This window comes from Carex rostrata, chromosome 3 (assembly GCF_964058835.1).
Source record: "Carex rostrata chromosome 3, lpCarRost1.2, whole genome shotgun sequence".
In the NCBI taxonomy this organism is placed as follows: domain Eukaryota; kingdom Viridiplantae; phylum Streptophyta; class Magnoliopsida; order Poales; family Cyperaceae; genus Carex; species Carex rostrata.
In genome coordinates, this window is record NC_135920.1 from 14,372,879 (window position 1) to 14,399,965 (window position 27,087).

The 27,087-nt window shown below is 32.8% G+C and overlaps 5 protein-coding genes across 6 annotated transcripts; 4 read left to right on the top strand and 1 right to left on the bottom strand.

Annotated features, from left to right (window-relative positions):
- Nucleotides 1-188: 188 nt before the first annotated feature.
- LOC144551693 (dynamin) lies at nt 189-3,131 on the top strand. Of its 2 annotated transcripts, none has more exons than XM_078299762.1 (7): nt 189-407; nt 758-846; nt 1,204-1,279; nt 1,668-1,717; nt 1,817-2,095; nt 2,551-2,589; nt 2,713-3,131. In XM_078299762.1, exons 1-7 carry the CDS (start codon nt 260-262, stop codon nt 2,908-2,910), a joined length of 879 nt encoding a protein of 292 aa, XP_078155888.1. In that variant the 5' UTR covers nt 189-259; the 3' UTR covers nt 2,911-3,131. The 2 variants fall into 2 exon arrangements, with proteins under 2 accessions (XP_078155888.1, XP_078155889.1); XM_078299763.1 differs by having other exon boundaries at nt 196-407; nt 1,817-2,029.
- A 704-nt stretch (nt 3,132-3,835) lies between these two features.
- LOC144551695 (mavicyanin-like) lies at nt 3,836-4,904 on the top strand. Its single transcript, XM_078299764.1, has 2 exons — nt 3,836-4,155; nt 4,383-4,904. The coding sequence occupies exons 1-2, from the start codon at nt 4,005-4,007 to the stop codon at nt 4,808-4,810; spliced, it is 579 nt and encodes a 192-aa protein (XP_078155890.1). The 5' UTR covers nt 3,836-4,004; the 3' UTR covers nt 4,811-4,904.
- Nucleotides 4,905-8,975: 4,071 nt separating this feature from the next.
- On the top strand, nt 8,976-11,155 carry MAGO (mago nashi family protein). Its single transcript, XM_078299765.1, has 3 exons — nt 8,976-9,342; nt 10,310-10,486; nt 10,951-11,155. The coding sequence occupies exons 1-3, from the start codon at nt 9,121-9,123 to the stop codon at nt 11,014-11,016; spliced, it is 465 nt and encodes a 154-aa protein (XP_078155891.1). The 5' UTR covers nt 8,976-9,120; the 3' UTR covers nt 11,017-11,155.
- A 3,382-nt stretch (nt 11,156-14,537) lies between these two features.
- LOC144551676 (peptide methionine sulfoxide reductase A1-like) lies at nt 14,538-18,056 on the top strand. The gene is made up of 3 exons (XM_078299741.1): nt 14,538-14,942; nt 15,551-15,780; nt 17,420-18,056. Exons 1-3 carry the CDS (start codon nt 14,630-14,632, stop codon nt 17,669-17,671), a joined length of 795 nt encoding a protein of 264 aa, XP_078155867.1. The 5' UTR covers nt 14,538-14,629; the 3' UTR covers nt 17,672-18,056.
- Nucleotides 18,057-19,024: 968 nt separating this feature from the next.
- NDPK1 (nucleoside diphosphate kinase) lies at nt 19,025-20,927 on the bottom strand. The gene is made up of 4 exons (XM_078299766.1): nt 20,790-20,927; nt 20,607-20,655; nt 19,718-19,949; nt 19,025-19,345 (listed from the first exon to the last, which is right to left on the bottom strand). Exons 1-4 carry the CDS (start codon nt 20,838-20,840, stop codon nt 19,228-19,230), a joined length of 450 nt encoding a protein of 149 aa, XP_078155892.1. The 5' UTR covers nt 20,841-20,927; the 3' UTR covers nt 19,025-19,227.
- Between the last annotated feature and the right edge of the window lie 6,160 nt (nt 20,928-27,087).

The window sequence follows — 27,087 nt, forward strand, 5'->3', positions numbered from 1 at the left end:
TGATAACTGTTCGATCCGAATCAGACGATGGAGATCTGGCTCAAGCTTTTTATTGACCCTTTGAAGTTTGAACTCACCACGGAAACAAGCAGATTGTTTATATGGGCCTTTCCTAATAGGCCCATATCCAGTCCAGTAGGTCCAGTCCCTAGGGTTGCTCACGAAACCATGACATTGTACGCTTCTGAATTTGAAGCCCAACTCTTCACAGTTCACATCAACAGATCAACTGTCCTCTTCCTGCTCTCCTGCCTCTCTAATGGGGACGCCACCATGGAGCCTTCAGCAGAAGCAGAAGCAGGGCTTTCAATTTGAAAACCCGTTTAGCTTGAAGGTCGGTCAAATCTTCACTGGCGTTGGTGTAGGCTGTGGTGTCGGCATCGGGATTGGGAATCCCATTTACTTTGGTAATGCAAACCAAAGTATATTATGTTTTCATTGCTGTTTTAGTCTAGTGTATAGTTTTTGGTATTTTTTTACAATAAATTAATCTTCTTATGCTACACTTCTTGGTTTAATTTTTAATTGTCTGATTCTGCGTTTCACATTTGGTTAGAAATTCTAAAACCCATTAGGAGATTACTGCTACTACTTAGTCAATTTTTTTATTATACAAGAAGTTGATCTCATTGTGCATTTTGATTGCTGTTCAGCGTGCTATTAAGTCCAATTAACTTTGGTAAAACAAATTATTTATAATTAACTGTTATTGTTAATTATTGTGGGCTAACTATTTTTCTTTGCTTATTTTGATTAGGGGCGATACCAGCACTTCAACAAGTGATGGTGGCAACAAGAGGTGCAACTGATATTTTTTCTGGTGTTGGAAGACATGTCCATGCCTCTGTAAGTAGATTACATTATTTTTCCTGTAAGTGTATCAGACTAGTATGGTAGTGTACAGGTCCTTTCAAGTGTTCAATTTGAGTAAATTAAGCCTCATTTGAATTTGTGTCAGGTAATCTGCAGTTTAACCTAATGTGAACAAGTCATCAGGTAATCTACAGTTTAACCTCATTTGTCCTTAATCTTCCTGTGACTTTGGAATTGCAATAAAAAAAATACCATTTTTGGAATTCGAGATGTGAATATAGGCTATTACTTATATTGAACATGACCTGGTTTGAAACCAGTATGCAAATTGTTCTCTTCTTGATGTCCTTTAAATCTGACCTTGTTAACACTGTTGTTTTCAATTTTTAGATGAAGAAATTGGGATTGACGAATGTCCAAGCCGGAGTTGGTTGTGGGGTTGGTATCGGTCATGGTTTTGGAGTAGGTATAATTCACGGTTGCGGTCTTTGATTTGTCCCATGATTATGGAAGATTTTGATACTGTCATAAACCAGCATTTTCAGCTTTGCTAATACTGGTATTCTATGTCTGCCCATTCCATTTTGTTCTATTGGAATGCTTATTATTTTACAAAATCCGTAGATTTTTTTGTAGTAAACTGGGTCTATTTGAATGCTCACTTGCACTTGAGGCTTGACTGTGACTAAGTAGGGATTTTTGAGTCAAACATCAGGGTAATTGGTATGGTACTGAAGTAAATTGCAATTTTTAACCAGAACTGGTTTGCAGATTCTGACAGTATTGTTCCATGTGTGTGTGTTTCTTTTCCATTGTTTATCATTAATTCTTTTTTCTCTTATACTCCTCTATAGGGCTTGCTTTGAAACCAGGAGTAGTTCGCGGAATTCAATCTTCCTTTGAAGTACTGCATCACATTATTTTTTTTTTGCTCATTATTAACATTAGTTTACATTTATGTACTAATTTTCTTAATTAAATTATGTCGATTATCATTTTTTAGGAGCTGGTTGCTAAGATCATGACAAAAATGAAGGATGTTCCCGGTTTATCCTCTTCTGAAAGCACTATACAAGGTGCTGCACAGGAACAAGGCACACCACCCAGTATGAATGCCATCAAATCAACTACCTCTGTTGTTAAAGACTCTACAGGAATGTCATATGAAAAAAGAACGGGGGTAATTTCCGAATTGACCGGAAGTCGCACAGATAAGGTCATTTCCGGCTTTTTGCAAAACCCCCTTATTCAACCTGAGCGTGCTGCGGGACCCAGGGAAATGGTACGTGTATTGCGCATGATATGAGTAAACTTTTTGATTGATAAGGCGCTGGAACAACATGGCAATGGTTCTCTAACTTGGTTCCTTTTATCTTAATTTAGCCCAATTAGCCTCAATTGTGCATTTAGCCCTCAATCTAATTGAGAATCCTGCAGGCCCCAATTTGGCCATCGGATGTGCTAAACAGGGACTTAGTTCATACCCAATTTACCTTCAATTATACAATTAAAAAAAAGAAAAGCAGGTAAGTGAACTTGATATTTATGGTATTTGCATCACTGAAATTCCGATATGCTAAACAGAGAACTTGATATTTATGTGCTGTCTTCAATTATGAAGTCATTTAATGTTCTCTGGATCATATTTTGGGCATTTTCATGTTGTGCTCTCGTTGTCTTGTCTCTTTCGGTTCTTTTTCTTATTAACTGAATTAAATCTTCAATAATCATTGTCAGACTGGAAATTTGCGATCAGAAAACAACATGCTTCAGATGGTGAGTTATTTCTTTAGTCTTATTTCAAATTTATCCTTTGTTTATGCCAGCATAGGTACGATTTAGCTGTTTTCCTTATTTACATGTTAAACTGAAGTGTTGATTCTTTTTAAACAACACCAGCTACTCAAGCACCAGCAAGTTATTGAAGAATTGAGGGAGGAAAATGAAAAACTGCGTGAGATACTCATCGAAGACTTGAAAGTTTCACCTCATAGACTCCGTGGATACTCCAAAAACAAGAAAAGTTCATATGCTTATGAGACGCCGTGTTCTGATTGTTTTGAGTGTAGAAGAAGAACTAGAAAGGCCCCAAGATAAGACGTTGGATAATACTAGTTTACCGTGGTTTCTTGATTTTTTTTTTCCTTCAAGAGAGTTGTTAGATTAATTATTTACTGAAAGAATGTCCAAATACTTTTTTTGTGTGTAGTTTTATGTGGCTATAGATCCAGAAAAATCAGAAATTTAGCAGTTTTAGAAAGCTTTTGGCACACCTATCACTGATTTTTTTAGAAATAAAAAAAATCAAATTTCAGGAATGATATTGATTGTTTTTTTTTCTTAGAAAAATAGATGGAACTGCACCAAAGATGAACCTAGCAGTTTTTGAACAAATATGTGGTCAATAACTCAAGATAGGGTTTAATGTTTGAAAAATATTGAAACCACACCAATGATGAGGTCCCCGAAAACTTCAGCTAGTGGAACCATATAATTGTTGTGGTTCCATCTATTTTTAGAACATGTTTAAATAGCGTTTATTGCGTCATAGTGGAATGACTAAAAAAAATGACACTATGCGCATATAGCGTCGCTATAGTGCGGAATAGCACGCTATAGCGTCGATAGCATCATAGTTTTTATAGTCCAAAAACACTGTACCAGTACTATAGCACGTTATTTAGAACCTTGATTTTTAGAAGAAAAAAACAATCAATTCTTTTCTCAAATATTTGGATTTTTAATTTCTAAAAAGAATCCCTATCACTCCTGTCCCTTGTTTTTTTTCTGCTACAACTTTGCTTTTGGATAGCCTAACCTAACAACCAGGAATTTTACTTTGAGTTTCATCGCTTTTTAGTGTTGTAGCGCTATTTGTGAACAACAAACCCAAATATTTTATCTTGCACGATCATATTTGGTGTGCCAAACAATACCAGATGCTATTTTATTATTAGTGCTAAATTAGATAACCCAACCATGCTTACGTATAGGTTGAACACTGTTCCCTCCATGTAGTTGTACTGGAGAAACATAGTTTTAGTTAATAAAGTTAAATGGAGAACATAGTCACTGGAGAATTTCCTGTCAATTTAACTTTGTTTAATGGCAATCTCCAAGTCTAGCTTACTAAGTCAGTACTATATAATGAGATAAAATCAACATCTAAAATTCTGTGAAGGAAATCAGTCATGGGTTTTGCCACAGCTTTGTTTGTGTTTCTCTTGGTGGCGGCAGCTGAGGCGAAGGAATATGTGGTCGGTGGGTCCGGAGGGTGGGCTACTGGCGTCGATTACAGCTCCTGGGCTTCTTCCAGTACATTCAATGTCGGCGACACACTTGGTATTAGTCTCAATCTATCCTTAGTCTTGACATTTCCATATAATATACTATTGACAATATAAAGAGTATCATTTGGAAATACAAGAACATGCATCAGTTAAGCCAGACTGGAAAAAAAAACAAAATTCAGACTCATGCTTTTATATATGTAGGTAGAGCACAGATAAGCTCACATAATTAATTTTTGTGTTTCTTTTATGATATTGTATCATGTCTGATTTCTGCAGTGTTCCAATATGGTGGATTGCACACAGTTAATGAGGTGAGTGAGTCAGACTACAGTGCTTGCTCAGCATCAAATGCCATACAGTCATTTGGGAACCAAAATACCAGAATCACTTTGACCGCTCCAGGCACCCGGTACTTCATCTGTGGTACCTCAGGCCACTGCTCTGAAGGCATGAAGCTTGCTGTCACCGTCTCTGCCTCTGCTTCCACCACTCCTGGCAGTTCATTTACACCAACCACACCTGGTAGCTCATTTACACCAACCACACCTGAGGGGTCGACAACAACGACTCCCTCACAAACAACGCCGTACAGCTCATACCAGCCTTATGGCAGACCATATTATAATAGCGGTACGGGCATCAGAATTGGCTTCTATGGCCTTCTGCTTGCTGTTTTTGTTGTAATCACTTTGCTTAATGCTTAGCTAGGTAAGAGGCAGTGCTTTAATTATTTGTATTGCTATATTTGCTAGTGAAAAATGTACCTCTATTTGTATGGTGAAGATTTGGCCGTTTCAATTGTGTTATTCAATTGTTCTTCTTTTATGGTGTTGCATCGGTGAATAGTACATATATTATATATTATAAGGCCCTATTTGGCGGACACATGGAATTGAGAACGGACTTGGAATATGAGCCAAATTGAACTGTCTGTTACTGTGTGCGTGGGAATATGTGTTTCTCTTTTAGAATTATATTGAAATTTTGTCCGATACAGAATCGTGATGCTAATCATCACTAAAAAATTTCAAATTTTCAATATGTTATATACAAGTAAGAGTAATTGTTATATAAGAGATATATATTTTTTTAGAGAGAAACTGAAAGCTCATAAATCCAATATTATATACATTCAAATCATCAAGTTTTTCAAAACCAAATTTAGGAATATTCAAGTTGTCCTTAATTTTCTTATTCTTTTTTTTTTTTTCATTCTTCTACAACTCTATTGACAAAAGCACAAGTATATACGATCGCCGAGTATTCATAGATAAGATGAGCAAATAATTCAAATATCTTATATACATTGGATGAGTCAGAGAAAAAGGAAAAATAAAATATTTTTGAAGTTTCCTTTTAGATGTCATTACAATATTTCTCTTGTATCTTTCTTTATTGATTAGGTATATTATTCATTATTAATTGTGCAAAGGTAAGAAACAGATAATCTAGGAACAAATTGGTTATAAAGAAAAGAAAATTCTCTCAGTTCTAAATAATCAAAATTGTGCTCTCAAAATAGCACCTCCCTTTGTTGATTTTTTTTTTTTTTTTTTAAATTCTGCTGCCAATATGACATGAAACTTACATGACACCTAATAGTAAACTAAAATAAATATCATGAAAATGAAGATGACAATGATGAACTATATTAAATTTATATCATGTATGAAATGTTATAAATTTTATCACAAGAAGAAACATGAGAAAATAATTATGGAGAAATTATTTGGAATTAATTAATAATATTGGATGTCATTAATGGAATAGAAAAAATAATTAATTGAATATCAATAAACATGAGATGTTATATTTAAAAGAGCATTTAATAGCATGTTATGCTATTATTAATTAGATCGACATTGGTATTTCATCCTTAAATGTTAGGATGCTACATTTGAAAACGGTAAATGCCTAGATCAAAGAAAAAAAATTGGTGCTTATAGCAAACATAACATGATTGTTCTAATTGGCTCACATCTTGTTGATTTTTAGAGAAAAATAGAGAAGAGGAAGAGAATGATTTATGATGAAAATGCATTTCTGTAATGATGTGTATTGTAGTTTTTCTTTATAAGTTTTAAGTTCTATTTATATTACAAAGTCTAACGGCTAATTTTTGTATCGTTGGTATTGTTACACTTAATGGTATTTATTGGTAAAGTTATACCGCCTACTCTTCTGCGTTTAGGGCGTGTTCGGATGTCACGGGATTACGGAATGGGAATGTGAATTCACTTTTGAAAAATGGGGAACCCACGGGAACGGAATGCACGGGATTAACTATGAGAATATGAGAAAATGAGTGTTTGTTTGTATCATGGGATTAATTGTGGAAAATCTTTAAAAAAATAAACATTTATAAAAACAAACATTTAAAATATATAATTAGAAAAAAAATGTTTATTAATTATTATTTATGAAATATAAATATTTATTCTTATAACTAAATAAATTGTATTTAATGAGATGAATGTAATCTAACTGTTATATTTAATAAAATGAATTTTTAGTTGTTCCATTTATTAATTGAATGAAATTGTTAATAAATCTTATATCTTAAAAAGTTGCTGTGATTTGTAAAATAATAATAATAAAAAAAAAATTGTTGTTCGGATCAATCTAATATGTGGTTGTTTTAATAAATTACAACTCTTTATTTAATTTTGAGTCAATAGTAAAGAGATGAGAGAACAAAGAGAGCCGTGACCCTTGATCAATGATGAGTCTATTTCTCAACACTCTACTTCAAGCTAGAATTATAGATATCGATCAATCCTACCTTGCTTGTGATATTTTTGAATGAACTCGAGTCCAATCTTTTGATGAAAATATTAGCAAGTTGCTCCTAACTTTCTTCATTGTTTTTAACACATCTCCTTGGCAATTCATGATGGGAAAAGCAAATTTTGGTGATGGTCAACAAACTACTCTTGTTCAAGGTGATATATTCTCTCAAACTCTTCCGCATTATATCTCGTTATAGAATATAATTGAAATAATTAGTTTAATTTTTCATTCTAACACTTGATCTTGTGATCTTGTGATCTTGTTTATAGAAAAAAAAATTGCTCTTCTCTTGCCCTAGACTAAAATCTAAAAAATAGTGAGAAATTATTAGATTAAAAAAAAAATGAGTTGTTCTTAAGAGATAATACACAATATATTTTTTTTCAATGGTTTTTTAATTATTTGGAGTATGCATTAAGGAGTAACAATAAATTGAAACCAAATTTTGTTTATTTTTAAATTAAATCAAGTGCAATAGAAAATGGATAAAAATTTCAATATTATATCAGTTAACAATATAAATAAGAGAAAATATTGAAGTATGCATACTCCAACCTCTCAGTTTGTTAATAATTATGAATAACAATGAATATCATTATTTCGAATAGTAAATTATTTTGTATATGCAAGTTAATTAATCTATCCGTATTGCAAGTATTGTCAATTTTCTGCATACTTTGTTTGTATTTTGAGATAATTAACGTGACAATATCAATTGATTTAAGTGTTATAAATCATCTCGATTTTCTATCCCCTGAATGCTTAAGAGTTAAGACCTTTCTTAGAAATTTTGCAAACAAAATAATCTTATATATCACACTGAAACTTTTTCGATCTCATGCTCGAAAGAGGAGTAAAACTAAAAAAATTGTGGTGACAAGATAAGAAAAGTAAAACTAAAAAAATGGTTTATTTCATTTATAAAAGCACTGGCCTTTTATAAGCAAACATATTACATCCAAAATAACTATTTTTATTGACTATATAACTCTTATTTACATCAGAAGACACATCACTGAAACTGTGGAGTTGAATAAATAAGCTCTTCAATTTGGAAGGAAGTACTGACGGTGAGGACCCATTGTATTGTTTATTCAATAATAGTTATTGGGACTTCCAATTAGGGATGTAAACGGTCGGATACGGATCGGATAGTGGTCTTACCGTATCCGTATCCGTTATAATTTTTCGGATACGGATACAGATACGGATAGTCTCGGATACGGATACGGATACGGATATTTTTCATAATTAGCTTGTTAGTTACAAAACATCTATTATATTATTAAAATATTAGTCACTAATTATGTCATAATGTTATATTGTTCATCAAAATATATATCTATATGCAATTTAATAAATTATTCGTACAATATGCAATTTAATAAATCAATTTAAAAATATATATCACATTTGTTGTGGTTTAAAGTATAAATGGTCGGATACGGATAGTAAAATGCCTTACCGTATCCGTATCCGTTATAATTTTTCGGATACGGATACAAATACAGATAGTCTCGGATACGGATATGGATCGGATAATTTAAGTACTTTTCCGGATTCGGATTCAGACGAAATCGGATATTATCCGATCCGTTTACACCCCTACTTCCAATATATAATAGCATATTTGTTTGTACTTTTGAAATAATTAGCGTCAAACCTTTTTTTTAATAACAATATCAATCGATTTAAGTGTTATAAAAAAATATCTCGGTTTTCTATCCCACGAATGCTTAAAAATGTTTCTTAGAAATTTAGTGAACAAAAAAATCTTATATATCACTCAAGAAGATTTTTGTCACCATAATATTTTCATGAGGTTTACAGAAAGCGCATATGTAGAAATACTGCTTATTTACTATGCACCAAATATATCGGCCCAGGTTTGAAAAGGGCTTTTATCCGGGCCGATCACTATATTTATCATCACAAGTCACTCGGCCCGTATATATCCTATCAATGTCGGCCCGATTTTAGGTAAGAATTTTAATAGATTCGTTTTAGCTTCATGCAGCGCACAGAGTATAGAATCAAAACAGAGCTGGAGATGGTTAGTGCGCTGCATGAAGATAAACTGCTCTGTTAACATATTTACCCAAACCTGGTTTGTATATGAGGTTTCTTCGCAATCGTTTCAAAACCCTCCAACCCCGACCGAGAAAGGAAAAAAGAGAGAAAAAATAAAAGAGGCAGGAATCGGAAGAGAGAAAGAGGCGAGCTAATGGCAGGGAGTAGCAATGAAAGCGAGGAGTTCTATCTGAGGTACTATGTGGGTCACAAGGGGAAGTTTGGCCACGAGTTCTTGGAATTCGAGTTCCGCCCCGACGGGAAGCTGCGCTACGCGAACAACTCCAACTACAAAAACGACACCATGATTCGCAAGGAGGTTTTCGTTTCCCCCTCCGTTCTTCGCGAGTGCCGCCGCATCATTACTGAGAGCGAGGTTGAAACCCTAATATTTAATCCCACCTACTTCCTGCATGCCTTTCTAGGGTTTCTATTTTTTTATTTGGGGTTTTTACATTTTATTTCAGAATGTATAGTTGATTTGTCAAGTCTGACCAACTAAGCCCTATTAATTCCATTAGAAAATATAATTTATTTGTCCTTAAGTGACGCTTAAGCCGACAGTTGAGCTTTTAGGGTTCGATTCTCGTAGACTAGCTCAAATTTGTTGTTTCTGCCATAAAGGCTGCAATTAAGAACCAATAAGACTTGGTTAAACAGTAGTATAACAGACTTATAAATCAAGTGTTTGATCAAACATGTAACTGTTAGTGGTCATGATTTCCCAGACATACTATCTTTGAAGTTCGATATTTTTCTGAACCCCTTTGATGTATGTCATATATTTTTAACACTTGAGGAAAAAAATTCTGCAAAAGTACCTCACATACTAAGTATCATTGCTTCTAGAACTGAAAATTATATGTTAGAAAGCTGAAAAGGCTTGTTTCATTATCTTTTGTTTCAATTATGATGCCCTTTTCCAGGTGTAAGAATTAACACATTCAGTTTCACACTTTCACTTTCACTATTATTCAGTCACTGTTATGCTAGTTTGTTTGAATTCAAAATTTTTTAGTTTTTAGCATGCTTTTTCTCAGCTGCAAAATTGAAGATAATAGGATCAAATCAATTTAATGGATACTTAAAAAACTGTTGATTATGCTTCAGCATATGTCAATCGAATACCAGTATAATCTAACTGATACTATTTGCTAAAATGAGTTGATGTGGTTGCAAAATTGGTGCTCGATCCCAAGCTGATGGTTTGAAGCCTTAAATCTGGTTGAGTTCGCCATTAGTTTGTCAACTAAAGTAACACTCGAGTCAGTGAACAAATGAAAATGCTGAGAACAACTAACAAATGAGATTGTTTTTGTTTTTTTTTCAAAAAAATAATATAGATATTGAAGGAAGATGACAACAACTGGCCAGAGCCTGACAGAGTCGGTCGGCAGGAGCTGGAGATAGTGATGGGAAACGAGCACATCTCCTTCACCACCTCGAAAATCGGGTCCCTTGTTGATGTCCAGACCTCCAAGGACCCTGAGGGCCTTTGTGTCTTTTACTTTCTCGTCCAGGTTTCTTTCTTTCTTCTGTCTAAATCATAGTTTTAGTCGGTTCCCAGTTTTAGGCTGAGTTTGCAATGGTCTCTGCCTTACAAGCTGAGTGAGAAGTTGTTTGTTTTAGTGAGTTCAAGTAGCTAACTGATGGTAATCGTTCCTTTTTCTGTATATAATTAATTTAATATTGACCTGATTTTGTATTTGTTTCTGTGGAAACTTGGTCATACTCTGGATTCTGTAAGTTTGGTTAATTGTTTTGGTTAATAGTTCATGAATAAATAGCCAGATTGCCACCTTATAATTCAGCTTTATGGGTTGGTTTATATCATGCTATTGAGGTTCTCTTCATAATTTTAGAAAAAAAATAGGTTTTTTATATACAGAAGTTTATAAATTCAGCCAGTTTGAGGCTCCCATCTTTTCATTGGTGAACATGGCGGTGAGTACCTTCGCTTAACATCTGGTTTTCTGTTTTGCAGGACCTCAAGTGTTTCGTTTTCTCTCTGATTTCTTTGCACTTCAAGATAAAGCCCATCCAGTCATGATCAGTTATTTAATTTTATGTTTTTATTTACTGCAACTTGGATGTGATGCCTAGCAATGTTAGTCTGTATGTTTTGATTAGACAATGAGCTTGTCCCTTGGTGCTGCTTGCGACTCTTTACTAGTGGAATTTACTTATGATTTTATTATGTTACATGGTGATTGTGTTTCAATCACATGCATTGCTTTGCATGAGTGATGATTTCATTTAATGGTATCAAAAGCACAACTATTGTTGAAGTACAGGCTGATTGGCTGCAATTTTCGGTGTAAACTTTGATAATATAGTATTTGACATTTGGATTCCTTACTTTTGATTGAGAGAAGTTTTGACATGCCATATTGTTGGGAAGAGAATCTGTTGCTTTTCAAATCCTGCTTTTTCTCATCCAACCATTCGATTTTTTTGATGCTTGAATCTCGATGAACATCAATGGTTGGATTAGGAGAAACAGGTTGGTGCTTTTGCAGATTTCATTCCAAATAGTTGTGCTGTTATCATTCTGCTTTTGATGGTGCTTACAAAGTATTATAAATATCTATTGGATTCTGTTAGCTTAAAAAAATTATGGGATTTGGTCGAGACAGATTGTTAAGCATCTTTAATCCTTGTGTTTTGGTGGGTTTCAATCGCTAGTTTTTGGGTTTGCATGATGAAGTTCGCGCCTCTTCTCTCTTTTTTTAGGAGGGTTCAAAAAGGAGGGTTCAAATGCTTTCATTTTTTGTGTCGTTATATTGCCTCCATTTTTAAAAACTTTAATAACTCAAAATTTAAATCTTAAAATTCAAAATAAAACCGTTAGATGTGATCTATGTTATTTTCTCTCTGTGTTCATAAAAATAATTACATTTTGATTTTGCTTTTATGTGAATCAATAAGTTAAAAAATCAACATCTATAAATTATTCACATTAGTATACATTTTACAAGTTCAAGATGACAATCAAAAGAAAGTTAAAATGCCATAATTTTTTTCACGTGCATAAATAAAATGTAGTTCATATCTAATGGTTTTATTTTGAATTTTAAGATTTGAATTTTGAGTTATTAAAGTTTTTAAAAATAAAAATGAAGGCATTTGAACCTTCCTCTTTTTTTATATAGGAATAAAAGTCTGTATTAAGCTGTTGTGTAAAAGCGAGCTATCAAGTAAACTATGACCATATTGTCGTTGTGTGAAACGAATGTGTATGTTATTTTCATTGATTGATAGTCAAGGTCCCCACTTTTATTTTTCATTGTCGTGGTGTTGGTTCCGAATATATTTGCACATCAGAAAAGATGGAGAAACTTGTTAATAACATTTGACCAAATTCCTTGTAATTCACATTAGGAATCTTTTCTGAAAATATGTTAAAATACATTTTAAGACGGAATCCGTTGTTGCTAAATAATTTCTGTAAATTGAGATCAGAAAGTCTTTTTTGGGTGAAGGTATTGACAGCGCTGAGTCATATATTTTTTTTCATTTTGAATTTGTTTATACAGCATGCGCTGTGTGAAGCAAAAAACGGCGTTGTCACATGAGGCTGATCTAATTTGAAACTCTATGTTAAACCTATTATCACAGAGAAAAGAGAATTTGCATGTGACGCTAATCAGAAGCACACAGCACGCAGAGCGAGATGAGAGGTGAGAGAATCATGAGCGAAGAAAAGCGTGGTCAGGGTGAGATAAGAGGATACAAAACGCAACTGAAGCTTGGGGTACAGTTCAAGCCAGGGGGTCTTATATTGTCGCATCCTTAATTTCTTATCTACACTGCACTTCAATGTGTTTGTGTTTGCGTTTCTTTCCAAAAGTACTTGTGCCTTTATATCAATAGAATGAAAATTCTAAATATTATATTTTGATTTATTGAGAAAACAAAATTTTAACTTGAATTTTCTTATGATCATTACAAAAGGTCTGTGTAAAAAAATATATGTACATATGAATTCAGATGTGTTTAATATTTATGATTAAATATAACTGCATGGAAATTCAGATGTTATTAATTTTTATGATAAGTATAAATATTTATAAGATGTTGATAACGAATGCATAAAAAAAGAGGGTTGAAATGCCTTCATTTTTAAAAACGTTAATAAATTAAAATTAAAATCATAAACGACAAAATAAAACGTCATATGTAATTTATGTTATTTTCTCTCTGTGTTCATAAAAAAAATATCACATTTCGATTTCATTTTTATGTGAATCGATCATTTGAAAAATCAATGTTTATAACTTATCCACATTAGTATGTTTTTACAAGCTCTTGATGACAATCAAAACAAAGTTCAAATATCACAATTTTTTACATGCGCATAAATAAAATGTTGTAGATCATATTCAACCGTTTTATTTTGACCTTTAAGTTTAAAATTTTGAGTTATTAAAGTTCTTAAAAATGAAGGCACGATGAAAGCACAAAAAATAAAGGCTTTTGAACCCTCGTCTAAAATGAATGTTATTTTTTCATGTACAATGAACTTCATTGCAGATTCAGATTTAAAAAGAATCAGAAGCATTGTTTAGAAATGGATGAGATTTATGGACATTAGCTTAGCTTTCATAATGACGATAATTGTTAAAAATAATTTATAATTCTAAAATCCGACTACTGAGATATAATTTATATTTTATACACATTATATATACAAAAATAATAAAATTCTATGTAAATTTTACCGTTCATCGAATAATATTAAATTTGTAATCGTCTATACTTAACTACATTTATGAATTATAAAAATAATTGCATGAAACTGATACGAATCTAATTTATTAAAAAAAGTATGTCTATAACTTCTTCTTTTTTAAAATTTTTTTGACATAATAAGAAATATTATTAAAGTTGCCAAAGTTGTTAAAAAAATCATATCCTATATACCTTTACCAATTGAATCAGTTAAAGAATCACTGATGTACCTTTTATATGTTATCAACTTTAATTCCAGAAGATTAATTTTGATTTTTCTGTTTTCTCAAAAGAAAGAAAGAAATAAATAAATAAACAAGTTCCCAGAAGTCTGGGGAATATTTTTTATAAACCATAATTAGATAAAAGATTTTGATGAACCAACACGATTATTTATTTATTTTTTACAAAAAACCATAAGAACTGAAATGATATTTCAGTCCCGAATTTTTTTTTTGAGATCAAAATGACAATTCGGTCTCAGGTATTTTCACAATATTTTAACGTATTTTTTTCTCAAAATTTGTGAAAACGGCTGGGACCGAAATGATAGTTCGGTCCGAAAAAAAAGGGGGACAGATATGGCATCTCGATTGTTATGATTTTTGTAAAAAACAAAGCAATCAAATTGATTTGGCAAAATTTATTTTTTTATTTATGGTTTTAAAAAAAAAAAATCCAGGTTTGAGTGGACAATAGAACGAGTTTTGGAGTTAAAACAATCACTGAAGAAAGTAAAATAAATAGTAGTGGAGTACGCTCACCCCCTGGTAACCAAAACTTAAGTCACCGCCACAGCCTGCCTATTTTCCAATCTAATCCTCTCGTACCAAGTACCAACCAAACAAGAGACAGACACAACCGTCGAGAGGAAAAACCCTTCTCGCACACGCTAACTCTCTTTTTTCCTTGCTCTCAAATAAAATAAAACAATGCCTATCTTAACTTCACCTCCTACTACCTTCCTCTCTGCTCTCTCTTTCCCTCGCATAGGTCTATTATCAAAATCAAAATCAAAATCAGGCTCTAGTTGTTTCCCTTTCCCTTCCAAATCCGACAAAACCCTAAAAACCCTTACTACCCCCTTGTACGGCTCCCGCTTTGCTGCCATGAGCTGGCTTGGAAAGCTCGGCCTTTCCTTCGGAACACGTAGCGGAATATCAGACGAGGCCTCCGCTGCGATTGCTCAGGGACCTGATGATGATGTACCAGCACCAGGAAATGAGTTCGCACAATTCGGGGCTGGTATGGATCTTGATTCCAGATTGATAATTTTTAGCTATCGAGTTATTACTGCAATTGCAATTCGAGATAGTATGGGTAGTAGTAGTGAAGTTGAATTTCAGACGAAATATATGATTAAAGTTTTTAACTTTTTAACGACCTTCTGTTGTGAATTAAACCCCTGGATATGATAAGTTTTAATGGTTAGGTATCTGTATCAGTAATGATACTTCTTGCTTCATGGAGATCGAACATCTCATAATGTAACTTCTAGTTTTGTTATTATAGAACAGTTTGTGTAACTTAACTCTATGTTTCAAGTTAATGGAACGGGCTTCTAAGGCTTTTAACCAAAATTATAGAATAGTTTGTGATTAGTTAGTGAAAAAAATTATTTCAAATAACTTTTGGACATCAAAGATTAATGATTTATATATGCTGAAATTCCAAAAAAGTGTTGCTAAACTAAAACTTCAACTGGAATTGATTTTGTTTCCCTTTTGCTTGTGTGCAGTGTTATCTATTTGAACTGATGTTTTAGACATTTATGCACCTTAACTTATTGTAAATTTTTACATAGCTATGAATTCAAGTGGCAATGTGCCTAAATCTAAGATTTGGTCTTGAAGGTTGTTTCTGGGGTGTTGAGCTAGTATTCCAAAGGGTTCCTGGTGTGACCAAGACCGAAGTTGGTTACAGTCAGGGCAACTTGCACGAACCAACATACGAGGATGTCTGCACTGGCATGACGAACCACAATGAAATTGTCCGTGTTCAGTACAATCCTAGCGAGTGCAAATATGATGATTTGCTTGATGCTTTCTGGGCTCGGCATGACCCCACTACGCCTAATCGCCAGGTCAGAATGTTTTCTTGTTATTGTCAAACCTTCATTTAAGTTTGGGAATCTCTAGGAGAAATCTGGGATGTAATGAGAGGTCTCCATGCATTCTTTATTTTTTGGGAGGTTGTGCAATTATATAAACACTAGAGAAGTCAAATGTACATTGCTGCTATAATTGTTTGTTATTGATATGGATATAGAGTGCCCATATACAAAATTACTGTTGTGACCAGGATAATTTTTATATTTTATGAGAACGTAGTTGATTTCTTATGTATTTCGTATTCTATAAACGTATTCAGAGTTTTACAGGGGCAAACATGTCTAGACATGACAAAAGGGTTCCATAATGCATATTTTGTATTGGTCCTGCAGGATTTTAGTGTTTTATTATGTTCCTTGTTGATAATCCTCGTTGCGGCTATGTTAGACACCAAAAATTATATATAATTTTTTAATCTGAGTGTAAGTTGAAGAGGTAGAGAAAACTCGTTCAGAAGCAATAGAAATAGGGTGTTGTGACAATGATAGGTGGACTAGGTAATAATCTAATTTGTCAAATTCAATTTGGGCTTGTCTACATACGATAGCGTTTTGTCTAATCATGTATATATTAAAAATATTGGTGGTAATATATTTATAATATTTTGAAAATGTTAGTTGTTCCCAGAATAATGTTTATATTATCCTGGTACACTTTGTTTCTGACTATGTCACAGCTAACTAATCAACATTTCCTGTCAACTAGTCAACACCTTTCCCTTTGGGCTACCATGTCTTGTTTGAAAATTGCATCTAATATTTTTTTATGGTTCAGATGATACTTTGTATATGAAACCAACCTTATTTACCTAATTTTGTTTATGATGGTACCCATCTGTCAGACGACTGAAAAGGTTTATTTTGTTAGTTCTTGATATTTTTTGCCACGTTCTTGAAAGTATGTGACCGTTTTTTTTTAGTTACCACCCTAATAAATTGAAATTAAATGATTACCACCTGGTTAGCCAGAATTTCATTTCTACCATCCTCGCAGACCGAGTCTGCGCACGGATTTTGTTTTCTGTTTTGTAATAAATTCAGTAATCTAAATTGTAAAACAGAAAAAAAAAAAAAAAATCCGTGCGTAGAGTCTGCAAACCGATTGAGATCCGTGCGTGGACCCAGTCTCGAGGGTGGTAGAATTGAAATTCTGGCTAACCGGGTGGTAATCATTTAATTTCAGATTTATTAGGGTGGTAACTAAAAAAAATTCGGAGTATGTGGTGTCTGTTGAATAGCCTCAGATTAAACCATAATGTTTTTTACATCTATTGGGGTAAGGGAGAATTCAAAACTTACAAAACTTCCATATAGAAGCCGTGCCTTCTTAAAAAAGATGTACTAGATACCCTGAAAAAAATGGAATACCAGATAACCCTTGTATATTGGCACTTCTTAAAAAAACCACCCTTACTGTTATAGTGCTACTTTGTTCTATACAAAATAAACATAAAGGGGGTTAAATACGGTTTTTCTGTACTTTGAAAATAACTATCCAGAGGGGCACTCGTAATATGTCTCAATTTTAGGGATATTGTGATTTTATAGGCCCCCACTTCAAACTTTTTCCATCTTATATGTTGAGAACTAAGGTTCAATAATTCACATGCAGGGAAATGACGTTGGGACGCAGTACAGGTCAGGGATATACTACTACACTGAGGAGCAGGAGAGAGCCGTGAGGGAATCACTGGAGAGGTTCCAAAAGACACTCAACCGCCAGATCGTGACTGAGATTCTTCCAGCAAAGAAATTCTACCGTGCTGAAGAGTACCACCAGCAGTACCTTGCGAAAGGTGGCCGCTTCGGCTTAAAGCAGTCCACTGCCAAGGGATGCAATGACCCCATTCGGTGCTATGGTTAAGTATATCATAATAAACAAATGAGGGAGTTTGGTAACACCGTAGACAATTTATGGGGTTATTGGCTCTAGTACCATTTTCCTTCCTGTTACCGCTTAAGCATAGAAGAGCACCATTATAGAATCTTAGTTAATATTGGGTTTTTATATGATTGTGTCTACAGTAAATATGCTCTGTGAATGTGAATTAGAGTACAGCTTGGAGTTATTGCGTTCCGATTTGTGGCTTGTATTATCCACTTCTGTTTATAAAAACAAAACAAAAAAAACTTGTTAGTAGTTCAGCTCCGAAAAAAAGTAGATTGTTGTTTGTAGATATCAGAATAGCTGGAGGACAAAGCATGATATGGCAAATTGATGTGTAGATAGAATGCTTCAAATGTTTTCACATTTTGTGCCTCCGTCTGTGTTTTTTCATTTTTACACATTTAGTAGCTTGAATTCTAAAATTCGAATATCAAAGCACAATCATTAAAATGGATCGTTCTCATTTTGATCTAGATGACCAAATTAACGACCTTTTTATTTAATGTGGAATATATTTTTAATGTTGCATTCCACACCATTGATTCAAGTTAGAATGTTATAAAGTTTTATGTTGCATTCCACACCATTTATCTCGTTGAGATTTACATATTTTTATAAAAATCTGAATAATGAAGGTGTGATGGAGGCATTTGAGCTGTGAAGATGGCCTATTATCTAGAAAAGCTAAAGAAAAATAACTCGTGATATTTGATAATAATACAGCGCGACTTATTGCAACTTCCAACTGTAAGCGATTAAATATGGTTCACGTCCCGTGTATCTTTTTAATGCAATGTGTTGTTGACTGTTGTTCAATTCAAGCAACACAATTAATATTGAACATCACCAGAACAGCACACTCAGATAGCAGCTGAATTTCTTTATTCGAACTTGATCAGCTCTGTCGTTCTGCCATGTAGAACTAACACAGACTGATAAAACATTACGCGGAGACCACTTCTGAATTCTGATGCGACAGTTTTGCAGAAGCAAACATGTAACTCTAAAGAACTCACCCATATGGCCATATTTGAAACAGCTAGAGTTGGTATTTTCCCGTGAAAATTCTCATTATTTATTTGGATTCACTGATATGAAGACTGTTTAAAAGGAGAGGAAAACTAAAAAAAAAAATACCTTCTCTACAATCGGGATTTGAATGTGAGAATCTGAGAAAAATCACTGAAATTATACACGAGTCCCAAATTTCAGAGCACGATCTGCTAGCTAGGGGGTAAAATACAGGTGAAAATCTGTCAAATTCTACAAATTTATCAAGTCTCAGAAGCTAAAAGATGATATTATTAGCCTAAAAGACCAAAAAAAAAATTTATAACAAAAGCAACCATTTTAACACACTTTAGGAAACATAGCATTCTAACAAAAATAAGGTTCAACCGTTATTCAGCAGCCTTGCACAACGCAACACACACAGCATGGCGCATGTCAAAAAAATAAAAAAAGGGAAGAAAAAAACAACTCAACAACATACTTCAAAAATATAAATTTTCATAAAATAAATATCTCAGATCTTAGGCCTCATAGATCCAAGGGTGCATCTCGCTCCTCCATTCAGAAAGTCCTTCGGGAAACCAAAGAGCGATCTCCTTCCGGGCACTCTCCACTGAATCACTGCCGTGGATCACATTTCTGTACAAGTACAAAATGTTAAGCACATTTGATAATAGAACTATGGATTTCTAAGAGATGCAAAAACTACAAATTCAAAAAAAAAAAAAAAAAATTTCGAAAAGATGAAAAACTACAAATTGCAATATTATTAGAAGCAACTTTATGCTATGGGATTCCAGGTAACAAACTGCACAATCAATGAACATAGATGCAATAATAGATTCAGCGCAAAAATGTCAATTTAGAATGCAATAAAACCACACCAGTTAACCAGCTTTCTGAACTGTTATGTACCAGCTCTAAGGAGTTAGTTTACACGACACAAAATAGTCCACAAAAATTTCATAAACCATGGAGTCATTTGACAAATATACTACAATAACATATTACCTGCCAACCTCAACGGCATAGTCACCACGGATAGAGCCGGGCACAGATTCCGAGGGTTTGGTAGCACCAATCATGAGGCGGCCAGTGGTGACAACACCCTTGCCCTCCCAAACCATGGCTACAACAGGTCCTGAAACGATGTACTCTACCAGACCACCAAAGAACGGCTTGCTTGACAGGTCAGCGTAGTGCTTCTCGGCAAAGGACCTCTCCACGGTAATGAGCTTCATTGCTGAAATCATTGACAGGTAATTGTATTACATTTGCATCTTTTCAAATCCATAAAAGTTTAAATATTCTAATTGCACAGGTGTATAGAGGCAATTTTATTTTAACCTATTGCACAGCAAACAAATCACTTAATTGTATACACAGAGTAAAGAGACACCTAATGCAATTTGGGCCTACAAACTTAGAACTGAGGGTCCCAATTTCACCTACCTTAATTTGCTTAGATGGGTACACATTGACAATTAAATCAGAGAAAAAAAAACCACTGGACCACTAATATATAAAAGCCCTCTAATTACTGATACAAAAAATGGTGCCAGGACCCACCTGTAACTCTTCCTCAGCAAATCACTGATAACTGATAAGGCGCAACTCTTAATAATTTCTCCTCCTTAATTCCATAAAATTTGTATTTTCCTTGTGTAAACCAATAAATAAGGGCCGTGTGAAAAAATTTGAACTATTGAAAACTAAGATGATTCCTATGATCTTCATTTCTTAAATATTTTTTGTAAACTAAAAAGAGATTAAATTAGACATGAAAATTTTCGCAATCAGAACCAAATCAATAGCAAAGACTTTGACAGATTTTATCTACGACATCTACAGACAACAAGCAAAATCAAATATGAAAAAAAAAAAAAATCCTAATGTATACCTTTCAGGTAGAAACCCTTCTTCTCGAATCTAGAAATGATGTCTCCGATCTGTGACATAAACAATAAATCAATCACAAATTAAAAAAAAAGAACACTTCAAAGCTAAAACACCCCCGATCCCAGTCAATTTAATAGAAGATGCCAACTAGAGATAAAAATAGAGAGCGAGAGATAGAGCTTACGAGGCCTCTTTGCACACCATCGGGCTTGATCATGATAAAGGTAGTCTCCATAGCTGCTCTTTTCTTTAGTTCCTTTTTTTTCTCTTGTATTAGACGGCGCAAAAAACCCTAATGAATAATAATGCAATAGAGAAATACAAGGTGCGTTTTTATATAAAAGCTTTGCGGTGATGAGACTTTAGCAAAGGGACACGTGTCTCCGCACTCGAGATAGAATATGCTTCTACCGGTTCCCCGATGCCTTCTCTGGGCCGGATCGAATCCGGTCCGGTTCAAGATGGTTCCCGTACGGTTTTTCTACGGGTTACATTTGCATTATATTTGAAGTAAGACTTGGTGTTATGGATAGTATAAGGTTGCTACAGCTTTAAAAAATTATTGTATAAATTTTAAATATTAATTTTAGTAGCTCAATAAATTAGTTATACAATAAACTTGTAAAATACTAATTTTCACTATTTTTGAAATTTTTTACTATTTTTTATGATTTATGAAAGATTGCAAAAAATGATCTAAAATATTGACAATTTTCTTTTATTTTTAGGTTATTTTTTGTCATTTTTCATAAATCATAAAAATAGTAAAAATTAGTATTTTACAAGTTTATTTTTTTATACAATTTATTAAGCTACTTAAATTGAAGTTTGCAGTTTTTACGATAGGTTTTTGAAACCGTAGCACGAATGACCATATGCTATCCATAGCACCCAAACCTTATATTTGCTACCAAATGAAAATTAAATCTATGGAAATAGTCTGGGAATTAGTTATGCCTTAGAAACTTCTGAGGTGTTTTAAAATAAAATAAAATTGAAGTATGTATTTAAACTTATTAAGATCTTGAAATTAAATTTAAAATTTATTGAATTAATTTCACACAATGAAATTAAATCGTTATATTTCACGAAGAATTGAAGATACGTTAAAATTATAAATTATAAAAATTTATTTAGTACAGTAAAAAAATTTATAAGTTATTTTAATGTATTAACATTTCATTATTTTTTGACTGCTTAACTTTATATTAAATAAAATTAAAAAATATTAAATTTAGTATATAAACAAATCATTTATTAAATTTGAAAGTTTTAACAATTTAAATTTGTCTCTTGAAACCGATTTAATATTTTTTTTGAGTTAAACTAATCAATTGTGTAAATAAGCTTAAGTTCATGATGGCATAATTTATTTTTCACAGGCGAAATAGAATTATCATATTACTTAACTTTTGATATTTTGTTTACCATTAGTTTTTACATGAATTCAATGTTATCTTTTTATTTGGAATTTTTTTTTGTTATACAGTGTTAATATTTTAAAGCGATTTACTATCTAATTAATTTTAACTTTGTTTCATTTGTCAATCACTGGACAATTTTTCCATATAACGTTATTCCTTAATTTGCAGCCGGACTGGGATTTAACTGACACACGAGACTAGAACTGTGGACTTAATATAGTGACACGAGTTCCGTCTCTCTACAGAAAAACCACAAATTCATTTTTTTTTAAATAATCTTTAAAAAATACTGGATGTACCAGAGTCCATTAATAAGAAAAATTGCTCACACTTTATTATTACCATAAAAGATGGATGCTATTGAAATTATTTTGGTAAAAAAAAAAAAAACATTTTGCCAGGGGATAATGACGAGCAAAAGATCACAACATGCCAATTGAGCATTCACCGTCAATTAAGTGACATGATGATTGAGTCCCTTCCACTTAAGCTCTAATTATTGTTGTATAGATTTAAAAAAAAAAACTATAAATAAAAAACAATATTTTATCAAATGAACTCGATTGTTTTGGTCATAAATCATAAGAACCGAAATGTTATTTAGATCTGAAAAAAAAAATTTGGTCCGAAATATCATTTCGGTCCGAGGTATTTTCAGTTTTTCACAAGTATTATCATCATTTTTTTATCGAAATATGTGAAAATAACTCGGACCGAAAAGATATTTCAGTTCTAATGATTTTTGTAAAAGCCAAAGCAATCAAATTAGTTTGATAAAATATTATTTTTTTTATTTATGGTTTAAAAAAATTTGTTGGATAGTGTCGTTAGGTCTATAAAAATAAAAATAAAATTAAGTACGATTAAATTATTTAAATTCGATTGGAAAATTTTCTAGCACATTAAATATCATTCATTATAATGATGTGACCTTTGGAGTCTAGAAGATGTCGAACGAATGAAAAATAAATGCAAGACAGGATTACACACAGTTTTGCTTGATTGCTCCAAATCGACGAATATATTTCAAAGTCATAATTAAAGTCATAATTGAATTCCTATTTGAATAAACGAATTGTGACAATGCATTGGAATGGAACATTCTTGTTTGAGAAAACTGTTGGCGGGCCACTTCGCTTTGCCATTTGCCAATGGCAAGTAAGACAAATGATGAAATGATTGAATTGAACGTTAGGAGTGGAGGACTAAATTCATATCCCCAAGGGAAGCAGATCACCTGCCCCCTCAGTCACTGCAGGGTGGGGCCGGATTTAGGGTTTAGAAGGTCCACCAACAGTGACTCTGGGGACAGACGATTCAATCTCATCCCCAAGGTACCTCAAATTTTGAGTTTGAATCTGAACCGTCGCATCTGTTTTGACACGGGCATTAAAGCATCCTCATGCATTTTATTTCGAACTAGATTGGTTTGGATTATAATCAGTTGATCCGGATCCAGACTAAAATTTTGAGTTACTTCAAGGAATTAAACTCAGTGAGGACTTTGAGCAGGAGTAGAGTCAGTCTTTCAAACTAGGACAGTGATAACAATCCCCGCAGGTTTATCCCCGCAGATACTGCCAAAAAAAACATGGGGGGACCGCCCAATCATTAATGAGCGTTTAAAAAACTGCGGGTATTTAACTTGAAGCATTAAAGTATTTACCTTGAATTTGTCAGGTATTAAACCCTATGCAATGATCTCTATTTATGAAAGAATAAATCAATCCATTAATTGTTCCCGCACAAAATTTCTTTTTTTTTTTGAATCGTCCCCGCACAACTGGGGACCATTAAATAAAAAATCCTCTCACCCAATGATAAATACTCTGAGACATAATGATAAATACTTTATGTTACATGGGTAATACTTGACATTATATGGATAAATACTTTATGTTTCATGGATAAATATTTCTCAGGCATACCTGCAACTTTCAGTAAAACATCAATGATAAATACTCTCATGCATAATGATAAATACTCTCATGTATAATGATAAATATTTTATGTTACATGAATAAATACTTTGTATTGCATAGATAAATATTTCTCAGACATAATTGCAACTTACAGTAAAACATCAATGATAAATACTTTCAGACATAATGATAAATACTCTATGTTACATGGATAAATACTCTATGTTACAAGGGTAAATACTTTTCAGAAATAATGATAAATATTTTTTTGAACATCAATTAACAGATAAGCATTTATTAACAGTGATTGTTATTAGATAACAGTATAATTAATGCGCAGATTGTTTTTAAAGCAATAATTAACGCGGGAATTGTTATTAGAGGAATGCATAATTAATGCGGGGATGGGAGTGGGGGGTTCTTATAATTAGTGGGGGGATAAAAGGAAACTTTTAGGGAAATTAGTGGGGGAATAAAATGAAACTTTTAGGGAAATTAGTGGGGGGATATATGGCAGTTAAGGAAAAGAGAGAGAGTGCGGGGAAAATGGGGGGATGGAAGTGGGGGGTTTGTTATAATTATTCTTCAAACTATAGATGTTAAACGTGAATGAACTCACTATTATAAATTATTCGTTTGCGTCAATTTTACATTATAATATCTATAGTATTTTACTCAAAATTATATAGAAAATTACGTACAAGTACGATTTTTTTAAGTGAAGATCAGTTAACTATCATACACTGAGGGCCTGTTCGACGGCAACCCAAAAATTACTGTTCACGTGGGAAAAAAATTCACTTAGACTGAAATTTTTTTTCCCACATGAACAGTAATTTTTAGTTCAAAATTTTTGCAATCCGGTTCATATTCCTATTCCACTTCGTCCGCTGAACACGCCCTGAATGTGCATCTGAATCTAATTGAAAGAGAACATTGCAATGATCCAAACATTATCATTTAATTATCTTTTTTAAGACAAGACTAATAAAGAGTCATCTACTTCGAAGTATTTATACATATGAATGACCTTCCGCATTGAGGCTATTATAGAATAGGAGTTGTTCAAAATAGTAATGTACATTCAAACAACATTTTTGTTATTCGTAATAAGTAAAATAGCTGCTATTCTCTATTCATTGTAAATATTGAAATAGTTGTTATTTGGAAATGTAAAGGGATAGAAAAAAATGTTTCTTTCTCAAATTTCCAACAACACAATTCTGAAATGATAAAGTTGACACCACTTTTGTTATCTCACACTGTGCTAATTCATTTGCGATTCCAATTGTCTGTATTTCTTCTTGATTAGCACCTTGTTATAGGGGTGCAAATAGATCGGATATTATCCGACCGTATCCGAATCAGTATCCGAAAATTTGATACTGATATCCAATATCTGAATATCCGTGCGGATACGGATACGGATATGGTTTTAAATTTCAATTATCCGTATCCGAATAGTAGATATATACAATATAGTTTAATATATATTATGAAAAAATTAATGTTATTTACAATTATAAAATGTTGATATCCCTATCCGTATCCGGTTAATTTTCGATCTGTATCCGTATCCGGAAAATAAAAAAACGGATATGGATATGGTTTTACCACTATCCGATCCATTTGCACCCCTACCCTGTTAACACTATTATTTCTCACTTACAGCTATTCACTATTTTAAATGTACAATGCAAACAATATTTTTACTAATTTGGATAGTACCATTTTCACACTAATATGAAAATCAATATTTTTTCTCTAATCTTATTTATTATTCTCAAATTTCGCTATTCTAGCTATTCTAGCTCCCATCCAAAGATTTAAAGGGTGGTTATAGAACTTGATTCTATATTCTAATTATTCTCTTAGCTATTTGTAAATGGCATTAGAATAATTAACTAATCTTCTCGAATTTTAAAACCAATTGATGTTTTTCATATTTTTCCAAATTCGACTGAACCAATTTAACGAAAGTTACGGAATTAAACTTGTAACCATTAGCATTTAATATACGGTAGGAAATAAATTATTTGAGAAAAAAAATTATAATGTATACATGAACTAAATTTAAAATGAACGATGCAAATGGAGGAAGAAATATGGTATATAGACAAAGAATTTGATAAATACTTTATTTATCAATCTTTTTTATATATTTCAATAATAAGTTTCATGAAATAATGCAAAAATAACGAGGAACATGGACCCCGTAATTTATGATACACCGACCAGTTGAACAAAATTGAAGACCCGTTGAAAAGTTAGTGGATTCAGATTGTTCTTTTAACTTTGCACGAATCTCACAGCACAAGTAACACTGGTCCTGCTCTGTCTTAATAGGCACCGTTTTTGAGTTAATCTAAGCCGTAAATTAGTGGACCCCACCTTACATATACGTGAGAGGATACACATTTGGTGATCTAAGAGGTTAATTGAGGGGTATAAAAATTTTAAAATAACAATTTTACTTCATGCAGCTCACAAACTGCATAACTAAAACAGCCATGCATATAGTATGTGCGCTCCATGAAGTCAAACTTCTCTGTTAATATCTTTATTCTTTATTCGAGAGATTAGTGGCATGTAAAATATTCGAGAAGAGAGATTAGTGGCATGTGAGTTTAGGATAATGGACTTGTGATTAAGTACAAATATGGAATAAATAAATATTTTTAAAAAAATATGGAAATAAAATAATCCAATAGAGAATACGAAGATTAAAATGTGTTCATTCAGGTGAGAGAAGTACGTCTTAAGGTGTATGTTATCTTGGAATTACTCCAAGATATCAAGAGATTGTACTTTAAACATGCCCGTCTACAAGGACCTAGAGAACAATCAAACAAGATTTATGCAAAACATGAAGTGTGAGATAAGATTGAAATAATTATAATTAGTCTTAGTCGAGCTGTGGAATGAAAATCTCTCATCGACATTGTTATGATATGAGAGAAGGGAGGTAGTATGTATTGGATAACTAATGTAATCACTTAATATTGTTGTTGGCATAAACAATTAAATGTGCATATATAAACACAAGGGCGGAGGGATGTATAAGCAAAAGATTGCCTAGCACTTTTTATGAATTGAAAATTTTCATATTTATCATTTAAAATTCTAATTTTTACAA

Bases quoted from the DNA above. Each gene is read 5' to 3' on its own strand.
- MAGO (XM_078299765.1), top strand. From the start codon at position 9,121: ATGGCAGGGAGTAGCAATGAAAGCGAGGAGTTCTATCTGAGGTACTAT. The intron at 9,343-10,309 runs GTTGAAACCCTA...AAAATAATATAG, and splicing joins GCATCATTACTGAGAGCGAG to ATATTGAAGGAAGATGACAA. The intron at 10,487-10,950 runs GTTTCTTTCTTT...TCTGTTTTGCAG, and splicing joins TCTTTTACTTTCTCGTCCAG to GACCTCAAGTGTTTCGTTTT.
- LOC144551695 (XM_078299764.1), top strand. From the start codon at position 4,005: ATGGGTTTTGCCACAGCTTTGTTTGTGTTTCTCTTGGTGGCGGCAGCT. The intron at 4,156-4,382 runs GTATTAGTCTCA...TGATTTCTGCAG, and splicing joins CAATGTCGGCGACACACTTG to TGTTCCAATATGGTGGATTG.
- NDPK1 (XM_078299766.1), bottom strand. From the start codon at position 20,840: ATGGAGACTACCTTTATCATGATCAAGCCCGATGGTGTGCAAAGAGGC. The intron at 20,656-20,789 runs GTAAGCTCTATC...TTTATGTCACAG, and splicing joins ATGGTGTGCAAAGAGGCCTC to ATCGGAGACATCATTTCTAG. The intron at 19,346-19,717 runs GTAATATGTTAT...GTACTTGTACAG, and splicing joins TATGCCGTTGAGGTTGGCAG to AAATGTGATCCACGGCAGTG.
- LOC144551693 (XM_078299762.1), top strand. From the start codon at position 260: ATGGGGACGCCACCATGGAGCCTTCAGCAGAAGCAGAAGCAGGGCTTT. The intron at 2,096-2,550 runs GTACGTGTATTG...AATCATTGTCAG, and splicing joins CTGCGGGACCCAGGGAAATG to ACTGGAAATTTGCGATCAGA. The intron at 2,590-2,712 runs GTGAGTTATTTC...AAACAACACCAG, and splicing joins AAAACAACATGCTTCAGATG to CTACTCAAGCACCAGCAAGT.
- LOC144551676 (XM_078299741.1), top strand. From the start codon at position 14,630: ATGCCTATCTTAACTTCACCTCCTACTACCTTCCTCTCTGCTCTCTCT. The intron at 14,943-15,550 runs GTATGGATCTTG...TTGGTCTTGAAG, and splicing joins GTTCGCACAATTCGGGGCTG to GTTGTTTCTGGGGTGTTGAG. The intron at 15,781-17,419 runs GTCAGAATGTTT...ATTCACATGCAG, and splicing joins CCACTACGCCTAATCGCCAG to GGAAATGACGTTGGGACGCA.